The following is a 12,466-nucleotide window of genomic DNA, read 5'->3' on the forward strand; positions in this document are numbered from 1 at the left end:
CTTTTTTCAGTCAGACTAAAATCTCTGAGTATCTAGACTGAAGAAGTTTCTGTTTCCACTTTGCAGTGGATACAAGCCACAATCCCACCACGTCACCCTAATTCTTTATTTCCTTTCAAATGTAAAGTCAGTTTGCAAATACATCTAGATGCTGAGAGAGGTGATTCGCTGCATCCCAACAGTGCAACACCCTTTGTCCATGCACATCTGTTGCACAGTTTGTGATGGCTACAGCCATCCTACCCATAAGGAAAGAATTTGGAGCTTTCTCCTCCAGCTCATGCACATGTTTCTTTGATTCACATGCAAACCCTCTAGGTTGCTCTCTGGTGAGCACATTTAACATGTCTGCTTACCTTCTTTGACAGACTGCACAAAGACTGGGTTGTCTCCACTGACTGTCAGCCCAAATCCATTTTCATCCCGTTGGATAACAACACACCGCTGAACAAGACCTGCAGAAGAAAGGTGCAGAAAGGGCAGAAGAAAGAGAAAGAGAGAAATACAAAGAGACACAAGCTAGGCATCAGTCCAAAACTTTATCCTCCTAGATAATCACAGAGCACAGAAAGAAACTGGTACAAGACAAGAGAGAGAAATATATATGAGAGACAGAAACAGGGCAGCAGTCCAGAAACAGATAGGAATGTCAAGACAGGTCAAGCTTATTGCTTCAGTTACACAAGACAGAGATACACAACAGCAGAGATGCAGACAGCTCGAGCACATCAGGCACAACCTGAGGTAACAGCAGGTTGTAAAGAAGAGCAGCTATGTGCATGTACCAATGAACACAATTTCTCTTTGTCCAAACCAATAGCTCTTCAAAGCATGGCATTGGCTCATAAGGTCCAGTACACCCTCAAAAACAATTTCTACGAGCTACTCAAAAAAAAATGCAAATAGGTCACAAATCTCTCACACCAACACCAATGGTTGGATTAATGCAGATGTACTGATCAGGAAAAGTTCTTCTGCAAAAATCTCAGCTCAGGGCAACTTCTGTTCCAGGTGAGCACAGACCCAGAGCAGGAGCAATGAGGAGTTACTGCCACACGTGCTACACTTCTGAAATCAAGACCCAGCCTCTCACTGAGCTATTTCTGATCTATGAATGGGGCCAAAATCTCAGCAGTTCTGAGTCTGAATCTGCTCCTCCTCCCACTTGCTGTGTGACATCAAAGGAAAATTGTCTTTCTTACTGGAAATACTCAGTATAGTGTTATAGTGTGAACACAAATACTCTTGCAGAGAACAGATGTACTCAGTAGGTGCAGCACTTTGAAAAAGCAAAGTGCAAGGTACGTCTGTTGTTCACCTAAAAGTGAAACAAGGGGGAAAAAAGGAGAAGAAGGCAGCAGCCCCTGCACACTGCAGAGCACTTCGCTGAGAGCATCTGCACAGCACCTACCACAAAGGAGCCTTTATCTGGAAGAACAACCTTAGAACTCTGCAAAATGCTTCAAGGACGTTGTTTTATTTACATAGCAGAAACCACTAGCTACTAAACATCACCCTTCCTTCCAGCAGCCTGCTTTGCTGCTTTGCTTCTCAAGCCACATCAGGCAACAAATTCTGCCACCAGCATCTTGAGACAGACTTGGATTTCTCTTCCACAATCAGATAGCAAATTGAAGCAGCGTTTGGTGTGGCAGGAACAAAAGGAATTGGGAAGACTGGGAAGACAGTCTTTGCTGGAATCATTTTGTAAGGAAAGAATTGTAAGAGAGTGCAAAGTCACATCCATGCTTTAAATCGCTTTTGCACCAGTATGGCTCTGCAGCAACTCCCAATGGAAATGAGGAGTCTCAAAATGAAACACTGCCTACCCAGTCAGCCCTGTTCTCCTGGAGCGTGGCCCATTTGGAAGCAGTGTGGGAGTGGTGGAGAAGGCTGCACTGCAGCACTTCTACATCCATCTGATCCCACTACCATACCCCAGTAATTCCTCTTCTGCTCAGAAAGTTGCAACAAATGACACTACACACAGTGACATGCAATGAGCTGCAGAGATGGATTAAAGTGAAAGCAGACAGAAGGAAGAAAAACCACCACCTTTCACACCCTCTTCATACACTTAAGTGAGAGAACATGCCTCTCCCTTTTGTACCTCCCATTTTTCTATATGACCAAGCTTCTTCAAGTCTCACTTCACAAGAATGATGCCCCAGGGTGGGGTGTGGGAAAGAGAACACATGCTATTTCATAAAAACAGCTCATTTTAAACCCTGCTGCCAGACGTGCAGGTTTTATGAGTAAGACACTAACTAAGCTTTTGACTCATAAGAACTTTCCTCGCTTAAAGGCACAGCATAGCCCTGTGTACTCACTGCTCTGCCATGACAATTCTCTCCCCCAGAACCAATAACCCCTGGATCTAGTGTACTGATAAGCTTCCTCCTTGAATGAACCTGATGCCAAAGCAGAGGCAAAGCATCAGGGGATGCAACAAAAGCTGACCTGTCAGAGTATTAGTTAAGTCCCAGCAATAACCACGTCAAACAGCTTTACAGCACAAGTCTCAGTCTTATCCAAGACCATCATTTAATTAGGCTCACTCGAATCCAAACTCTTCCAGCCTTGCCATTTCCCTGCAGTTGTTCACTCTGGATCAGAAGCAGGCACTCAGCCCTTCTCTAAGACAATATAACAGGGTCTAGCAGATTATGATGAGGCTTACATGGGCCAGCTGAGAAGCCATGCCTGAGAGAGATACACAGCAGCCTTACAGAGATGTCAAGCACTACCTGGAAACAACTTCACCCACTTCAAGACAAGTCTGCCAGCTTGGTGCAGCAATGAAGAGCCCACGCAAGCAAGTAGTGATGGGTTTTCATTCACATTTCATTCATTTCTCACTCGTGCTGAACAGAAACTGTAAGCTGTTCATTGTGTTCATTGCTGTTCATTGTTACTATTTCACTTTTTCCAGCTGAAGTTTAAGAAAAATTACAAGGGCAGTGAACTTGTTACTGACAGTAATCAAAATCAAATCAATAATGATCTTATTCCCATATTTGCTTTCACACGACAATGTCTTGCAATGAGGGAACAATTGTAACTATGTCTTAAGTAAAAATTAAAAATAAATAAATAGATTTTCATATTTTGACTAGATTCATAAAATTCTGTAAGAAAAAAAAATATCTTTAAAATCCCTTTTTCCTTGTCATGCATGTTGCAGTTCCAGAAAGTTGTTGGGACCTCAAGCCAAGGGTGCAGCAAAGCAGCTCGGTGTGCACTGCAGTGAGATGTCTGGGACAAGAAATGAAAGCAGCTAGGAATGAACAATCTCAGAAAAAAAGGCATTACAGGGAAGATGACCAACTCTTCAGGAGGTGGCACTAATCCCTCTGGGACTCTGCAGCCCCTCACAATGCAACTTCTAGGCAGCAGGAAGGCTGAAGTCCCAACTCCAAGGTCACCAGCAGAATACGGTAAAAATGAGCATTTCAGGCAGTTTGGGTAGACATATTTCAATAGCCCACGAGCCTCCTTGCTTAAGAGATCATTTACCATCTCTACAGATGCTAAACGTTTTGAAGCTATAATAAAACACAAAATTTCACGTTACAAATAAATCGGGAGCTGATACTGAAAACTTGACTCTCCAGAGAGCAGAGCCACGAATTCCATCTCCCACAACAAAAAGGAGCTCCTGCTCTGCTCCAACTGTGCGGGACACAGCATGGGAGGAGACTTCTCAGCTATAACCTCCCCAGAGGCTTGAGGCCACAATGGGAAAATGCAATTCAGTACAGCGATTGGACGTGAATCATTGGATAAATAAAAACAAACTCCTTGGGGCTTTGAGAACATCCACATGTTTCGCTTTGGTAGGGGAGCTTTATTTCCATCCAGTGTTTGCAGAAAACCCGCTCCACAAAATAAATAAAACGATCGGCTTTTATACAGGAAATTTCTCATTGGGGGAAATTTTGGATTTCACTACATTTTAGTTATTACCACGTTCTCCATGTGAAATGCCATACTGGAGGCATTCTTCAGATTCCTCTACTAACTTGGCAACAGAAGTCACGTAAAGCCAAAGCAAAAACTATACTATCTGAAATGATGCAGCACACAGAACCTTGATAGAGCTGTTTGTGACAATGGCATTAGAAGCCATTCACAAAACAAGGCACGGTAGCCTTGGTAGAAGAAAGGAACAATGCGTTTTAACCATTAAACATAGGACTGGCAGCTCCCATAGCAACAATGCATTCAGTCCCTGTGGTCAAGTGCCCCTTGCTCTCATCAGGGCCAGCTCTGGCTATCACATGGGCAGTGATGAGGGCTCCCAAGAGGTCTTTTAAATAGGCTGGAAAAACGGTCCCAGCATAAAGACACAAAGCTGGGAAGAAACAAAACAGGAAGAGTAAGGAAAGATTCTCTAGGGTTTGATGTAGAAACACGTCAACAGGGGTAAAATCTGGATTTTTCAAAGCAAAACAAAACCAAAGATTTAAAAACTTGCCCCAAAGTTGAAGGTAAGAAGTGGAAGAGTGTGCATAAGGCCTGGTCTACCATTTGGGCTGGAAAATGATCATCGCTGAATATAAAAGAGGGCATCTTTGGAGAGCAACCATGTCGTGGGAAAAGGTAACCAACATCCAACCTCTCACCCTCAGAGTTACTTTCAATTATCAGTTTGTTTGAGAGGCAGGAATTCTACTTCAAGTAAGAGGTATTAAGCACTGTGAAGACTGTAGCACTAATTGCTACATTACAGCACACCTGAAATTAAACCCAATCACTCTGCTCATCATCTAGGCTTTGTTGAGAACCCAGACACAAATCTGTATTTACGGGAGAAAATACCTCACTCTAAGTTTAATACAATCATAAAACCAGCTTCTGTATCTCAAAACATTTTCCCTACCTAATCACTCTCCCCCTGAGACTACTCAGATATTTCAAAAAAAATTCTGGTCTACTGCTCCTTAATTAAGAATTTCAAGAGGTCAGAACAAACACGTATCCTGATGTCACTCAGGACTTTCCTATTACCCCCTTCCAAAGGCTAGCCCAAGAAAGAGCCAGTTAACAGCCAGTCACCAGCCAGAAAAGTATCAGTACAGTATTTCTACTTGCAGGTCTTAAAATATTTCGGTCCCTTCCAAAGCAAACAACAAACCTCTCTGCACATACCACAAGACCTGGGAAAAGCAGAGGGGAGAGACAAAAGGCAGGGCGAGGTCCAACACAGAAAAGGCCATTGGAAAGGAAGGATGAGTGGAAACTGCTCCCAGAGATACTGGGCACGGACAGAGCATCTGCAGGAAACTTTGGGGGAAGTGAGAGCTTAAGTTAGGAAGTCATGTTTCTTTCTGCCATACATGAAAACCAGGACAGTGTGCAGACTGAGGGAGAAGTATAAACACAGATACATTCCATTAAGCATACCAAATGTTTCCTGTAATTAAACCAGAATAGTCTGACAGCACCTCCAGTACATCATGGGTAAGCAGCATTAGGCACAACTCTATGAAGGTTCAAACCATAGGATCCAGTCAGCTGTGCTGTCACCAGCCAGCATCAACCCAGCAAAGGAAAGAACAAGCCAAGGCTTCAGCATAAGCTCATCAGAAACATCACCCTCAAGTATGCACCTTCTGAGCAGGTTGTTTCCTTGTTCATTCCTTCTGAGCAGAGGAGGCAGATCTGTAACCTGCAGCACGTAAGCTTTCCAGCTCTGCTGAAGCAAATTAAGGCACTCTCAAAACCTGTTTACAGTTCCTGAGGAACAGTCTCACACCCTGAGGAACACAACCGTCTCATATTACTTTTTTTTTTTTAAATAAGAAATACGTATGATTCAAAATCCAGGGAAAGCGATGAGATTTCCTACTAACAGAAAGAACAGACCACATCTCCCTAAGCCACAACAACTGGATGGCTTTGCTAACATGCCTGTGTTGGTTCAGAAGAAACTCTATGGGTTCTTTGTTTGTTCTGTTTTTATTTCTTTATGTTCCTTACAATCAGAGTTGTGACAGCAACATGTATTTATTACTCAGGTAGTTTAAGAAGCTGGATCACAATAACAAGAGGTAGATTTATTCCAGTGAAATAACACAGCTGATACTTCAAGAGTCACTGTATCTGTTCCAAGGCTACAGGAGGTTATACAGTAAGCACAATTACCAGCAAAGAAAAATATGAAACAGAAAGTATTATGGACAAGTATTTCAAATACCAGGAAGAAAAAGGGAAGGGCAAGAAGGCCAGTCCACGACTGGAGTCAAGACAGAGCTGGAAACACAAGATGAAAACCATGACATGCAGCAGTACTGGCCAGGCTCAGCCCAGTTCCAAGGGTCTTACAAGCTGGCAGAATTTAAGACAGCACCCACTAACCTGTGAAAACTTACTGCAGTTAATTTTTTAAGATACGAGTGCAAATCTCTTTAGGGATCACAAATTCAACAGGTCGTTAACATAAGGGTAGGAACAAGAGTGTCACAGTCTAAAGACTAACATATCTGATGCAAGCTGAAGAAAGCAGGACGAGCAAACAGGCTGTGCTCAGCAGACATTCCTTCCAGCAGCACCCATGGTGGTGTGCTGGCAACATAATGATGTGTGAGGCTACTCCTGTCCCAGACTGCTTCATGCCAATTTGTTCCAGTCTACAAGCTGACAACACAGCAGTACACAGCAATGCCAAAGGACCAAGAAAGTTACTTCCTTCTTTTGAATAAAGAGTGGTTACGTTCATATTCTTCCTTTTTTTTTAAATTGGTTTTTTTTTTCCCCTTCCTTGAAAAATGAAAAGAAACTGATAGGAGATCCTTTACAGACAGTGCAAAATGTGAACTACTACCAGCTCATCCAGATTAACTGCTACAATCAGAGCAAGGCAGACTTTTCTACAACTACGCTCGCTCCTGTGGAGCCCAGCATGAGCCACCTTCACACAGTGCCAAAAACACATGGTGGCACAAGGTCTCCAAGAACAGCAGCCCCACCAAGTTTTCCCAGTTAGGAAGAGATCAGGAGAAGGGGTGACAACCTGTGCTTGCCACCTATGGGTTAGTTTCCAGGCACTACAGAACTACAAGCTGATACACTGAAGCAACATTTAAACCCAGTATCCCCACTCCTTGCTGCAGAGCCAACCATGCGGACCACGTAAGGGATAAATAAAAGCCTCAGGTGCACAGACAGAAAGCATGGAGCAGACTGCAAAGGTGCAAGGCTGCAGCAGCTGCTGGAGCTTACCATACGTCTCGGATCTACTCTCCTCCGAACTAGACTTTGTCTTCTTGGAGGAGCTATCTGCACGAGAGCAGGAGAGAAGGAGAGAGAGATATAGAAAATATGGAGACCAAACATGAGAAGAAAAAAAACTTCATGAAAAACACAGACTGATTTATTAGGTTAAATCGTGCAAAACACAAATAAGATGTGAACAAAACATAGGTGAAACACTTGGAATAAGGGGTGAATAATACAAGCGTGAAGACACAGGTAACACCACAAAGAATCTATCACAGAATTTGAGACACAATAAAGGAAGTTCTCTGCTATGAACAATATAGAAAATATTTTGGGCAAAAAACAGTTCAGACATGGAAATTCTGGTGACACCCATCTCCAGAGTAAGTAATAAATGTTTGCACAGTGGTTCAGCATTCTGGATTTACCCCTTAAAAAGAAGGGAATTTTATGGAGGCTACAGTACGGACTTCATCCATCAGACCAGATCATAAGCATCCTAAAAGTGGTGCCAGGTAGCAGCCCTCAAAATTCTGAATTACTTTTATCAAATTGAGATTAGAAGATTCCTGAAGCTTGCTTCTAAAGAATTCTTTGTACTAAAAGAGGTTCATAGCCTGAGCCCTCCCTCAGCCAACCCCACAGTTTTACATTACATACTCCCAAGGACAAAGGAAGACAACCACTAATTCAGATTTTTTCCCTTATTTTTTTTTAAACAGACATTAAAAGCTCATTTCAATTTATTCCGTGTACATCAGGAAGGAGTGATGCAGCCAGTGGCAGGAAGCATTAACAAACTGCATGATTTATAAACATCAGCTCCAAATGCCTAGTGCAAAAACACATTCTGCAAGTTTTACAGCCTTCCAATTCAGCTCTCATCTCTTCCACAAGCCCCAGGGAATTGACTGGACTAAACAGCAGAATGCACAGACATGGAAAAGCACATTGCATGGGGCCAGGAGGCTCAGGCAGAGCCTGTCATGCATTTTATGAACACACACAGTAGTCACTGGGTTAGTCTTTCAAAGAAGGAAGGAAAAATCCCTGCATGCACCCTAATTTCCCATGACAGCACTGGACAGGTTGAACAAGCTGACCTCTCATAAGGTTAAAAAATAGGACAGCATAGCCTTTAAAAAAACAGAAGCTCATCATAAAATGCATCACGTTGGAAAGTACAAACTCATTTTACAAAGGACAGAGATGGTTCAAAATCCACTAAAGTTCAAAAGATCCAATAAGGAAATTAGCTCTACTTAAGTCTGTAAGGTCTCACATTTCACGCCTTTTTCTACTCAACAGCCAAAAGAACTACTCACAACTAATTACAGTGTTTGCCTCCTGAAATTTCAGACTAACTTTTCTGAAAGAGGAAGCAGTTGTAATTACTCACTGACACCACTAATCTGGGTTTATTCTCACACAATTAACAGCTACTTTGTCGATGAGCGTCTTTAAAAGCAAGCCTGTATTCATTTCAATGCCTGCGTGCCTCAGAAGGGCTTTGCAAGCACAGAACAGCAACACTCCTGAACTCCACATATGTTGACACATTAAAACTGGTTTCATTCTGACCCCCAGAAGCCCAGGCCTGGATCTTCACCCGCGGACTTTTAAAGCTTTACCTGTCGGATCGAAGTCGTGGGTGCTGCTGCAGCGCTCAACCTTCTGCTTCTTGTCTGCTGGAGACTCTCTGCTCAGAATGCTGCCGTGCCTGTGGCAAGCAAAGCAGAGTCCTGACTACTGCACACAACAGCACTGCTCCACCTGTGAGTCTCTGGAAATAACCTTAACTAGTCCTCATTGCCAGCGAGTTTACAGAGATGGCACGCATTGTGCTCAGCACTAAATCTATTTCCAGACTGTCTTCAAGATGAAAAGTGATCTCCAAAAAAACTGAAAAACCTCCCCAAATCTTAACTCTAACTCCTCTCCTAGCAAACGTTAAACACCCATCCATGCACAAGTTAAAGACATGGAACACCCACCACCAACCACCTGAAGGAAGCCTGCATGTCGTGCACAAGCACTGTCGCTTTCTCTGCCCACCTTCAATCCCAGCTATGATGACCATCCAGCATGCACAGCAAAAGGTAACACTGCACCATGCACTTTGAGTACACCACCAAATTTTTAGCACCTTATCCTGATCTAACTATTAATCTGATCTCATCTGTACTGGGTACTTCTATGTATGCATGCTTTTTTTTTTTTTTTTTTAACAAGCATTCCTCCTTCAACCATATTGTGTTACAACGTGCAGTGTACATAAGCAGCCAAATATCAGCAACTTACCTTGTAGGTTTTTTAAGAGGAAACCTGAAAAGAAGAAACAACAAATATAATGAGCTTTTTTAGATTCTCAATATTATGCTTGATATAAATGCTTACACTTAAATACAAAGTTATTCTACAGTCTTGCAGTGCCTTCAGAAGAGAATAACTGATCTCTTCCACTTCAGCAAATTATTGGCCCATCTAGGCAATAAATTGTCAAGGCAAGGTTTCCAACAGAACACAACAGAAACAGAATTCATGCTGTCAAATCCAATGTCCAGTAGGTCTATCTTTCTCATTAGCATAGCAGCTCATGGATCATCTTCCCCTCATAACATTTATCAGTGAAAATTAACGTAGCTCAATTTTTCAGCCTGCTGATGGATTGCTTGTCCAGCATCTGAAGAAGGTCCAGACTGTCACTGAAAATTCTCCTATAGATGTAAACTCCCATTACTTCCTTCCCATGTGGGTTCCATGAAGCCCAGCAATCCTGCAGCTCATGCAGACGTTCCCTAACAAGATCTCTTAATTATTTTCATGAAATTGTCAAATTTGAGACAATGGTGTAAAGTTAAGCTGGAAATCCAGTAACTACTCCAGATGTTACTTCTGGAACACAAACAACATAAGCAACAGTTCAGATGCAAAAGCAGGCAGAAGTGTATGTGCGTTCTGTAATGAAACAAGCAGGACCTACAAAACCTGGAATTTGTTTTCCTTGAATTACCACAGACAGATGACAGAGCAAGGAGTATGCCACCCAGCTTAAAGCACCAACCTCCACTCTGTTTTTCGCAAAACTTCTCATGAGTTTCAGCTCCCAACTCACATTCAGCTGAGCCAGACACTTCACGGCGTTCCCACAGAGATCCCCTGAGCAAAGGCAGGAAGGCTGCCCCAAATGCTCCTGTTTGCAGCTCCTTTCTCCACTATGTGCATCACCTAGCCCTGTGATATATCAAGTGGCACAGCCCGAAACAGCAGCCTCAGAGCTAACTCCCTCCCAGTTACCTGGAAAACATAACTGGACACACAGACACAGTGGAAGCACCCAACTTAATCCTTCACTTCAGCTAACAACAGCTAACAACTGTGTGTACAGCCTTAGGACTAGGCAGCTTGAGCCCAAGCACACACTGCTAATAGGGCACAGCACTGAAATAAGTACCTGGTGACACACCAGGTGAGTGACCCTACGGTGACACCAACAACGCTGTCTGCCTGTTCCAGGGCACAACCACACACAGCAGACCTAAGGCACAGCAAACAGCATCCACTCTGGAACAGCCCAGCTGGAACCCAATGCTAAGCAGTGAGGCAGATCGTAGAATCGTGGAACTGTTAAGGTTGGAAAAAAACACCGAGATACTGGGTCCAACCATCAGCCCACCAGAAGCAGCATTCACCCAGTGCTACATCCAACAGCAGCAAGGGAAAGAAAGTAGTCCAGGGAAAGGATCTATCACCCTTCAAAGGCAGGGGAAAACATCCAAGATGAATTACATCTTTTTTTAATTATATTATTATTATTATTTAATCTAACGCACTTGCTTTTATTTGCTTAAAAACATCTTAACACCACTCAAGAATATTTTGATGAAGCATTTCAGAGAAAAAGCTTATTCTGCAGTCTCTCCTACCAAGTGTGCAGAACCCCTGAGCTTAAGCTCCTGCAGCAAAAGGAGCTGTTGACAAACAAAACAAAACCAGCTCACTGCTGCACTGTTTACCCAAACAGCTCAGAGTTATTTACAATGTGCTCAAGCAGAAGCGCAAACGGGGGATTTTTGAGGTCTAGAAGTCACGATGTTTCTGCTTAATGCATGTAAGCTGTTGGCACTAATTATTTATAACGAAAACACTGACAGCTTTTATTTTTATGTGGAAATGTTCAGCATTTCTTTCGATCTGAACGGGGAGCTGAGTTCTGATTGGGTTCTGAGCTCTCCTGGGGCTGCATCCCTCAGCAAGGCCGAGCCTTGCAAGCACAGCCCCGACCCTCCCCGGGCTCCGGTCCGGCCCTCCCCGTCCTGCCGACAGCCCGCGGTGGGGCGGAGCTGCCCGGAAGCGCCGGAGCCGCGGGGCGGGAGGGAGGGAGGTTGGCAGGCCGGCGGGGAGGGCCTGGTAGGCCGCGGGCCTGGAAAGATGAAGGCCGGGTAGGCCGCGGGGCCTGGCAGGCTACAGGCCTGGGTAGGCCGCAGGAGTGTTCACGCTCACATTAAATCCGAAAGCAGCACCGAACCTGCCTCACCGTGTCACTTCACTCAGCACCACGTGAAATAAATGTCAGGGTGCGGCCCGCGGCTGGAGTATCAGCCCCACAAAGTGCTGGCACGTTTGGGTTCCACGATCAAACCCTGCAGACATTTTGTCTGATAGCTGATGAACATCAGCACATTTTTGAACTAGTCGCTCTACTCTCTCCTCCCAAATACCAGGAACAATTAAAAGCCAAGGCACATTCTGTTTCTAAAATACTGGGTCAAATAATTTCAAGTAACTCAAATGCATCAAATTACTCGAAGTATGCCCTGTTAGTCACACTGCGTTGGTGAAACCTATTTACCAGAAAGCCGAGTGAGAAATATGTACCAAGAACGAGAAACACTGCATTACAACTCACATGTGGATGCACAACTCGGTGCTGGAGCCATGCCTACATGCCTCCTTCCAGAAAAAGATAGTTTGAAAATCTTTGTGTCCAAACACACCCGAGCGAGGAAAGCTCCCCAGCTCCAGCAGCACAAAGCATTCCATTCCAGCCCTGGAGGTTGAAAATATATCTGACCATAAATAGCACAGTACCATGTTGGGGTTGCTGGCTTTTTTTTTTTTTTTTCCCCGTTTCTTCCATTTTGAAATATTACAAGATTTCAATGAATTGCTATCTCCAGAAGCAAAGAAAAAAATATTTAGATTCAGAGAAGTTCTATGCACTTTACTGCTCACATCCCTGAAA

General features: G+C 43.6%; 1 protein-coding gene across 7 annotated transcripts in view; it reads right to left on the reverse strand.

Annotated features, from left to right (window-relative positions):
* ARHGEF12 (Rho guanine nucleotide exchange factor 12) overlaps positions 1-12,466 on the reverse strand; it is a 66,985-nt gene that overhangs the window by 33,337 nt on the left and 21,182 nt on the right. For 4 of the 7 annotated variants that reach the window (XM_085209057.1, XM_085209056.1, XM_085209055.1 and 1 more), the window contains exons 2-5: positions 9,523-9,546; positions 8,853-8,941; positions 7,225-7,281; positions 357-455 (exon numbers count right to left, since the gene is read on the reverse strand). In XM_085209057.1, the coding sequence (XP_085065183.1) occupies positions 357-455; positions 7,225-7,281; positions 8,853-8,941; positions 9,523-9,546 (269 nt within the window). The remainder of the gene's footprint in view (positions 1-356; positions 456-7,224; positions 7,282-8,852; positions 8,942-9,522; positions 9,547-12,466) is intronic. The other 3 variants (XM_085209058.1, XM_010723659.4, XM_085209060.1) reach the window with 1 other exon arrangement.

The sequence above is a fragment of the Meleagris gallopavo genome, chromosome 26, assembly GCF_905368555.1.
Source record: "Meleagris gallopavo chromosome 26, MGAL_WU_HG_1.1, whole genome shotgun sequence".
NCBI lineage: Eukaryota > Metazoa > Chordata > Aves > Galliformes > Phasianidae > Meleagris > Meleagris gallopavo.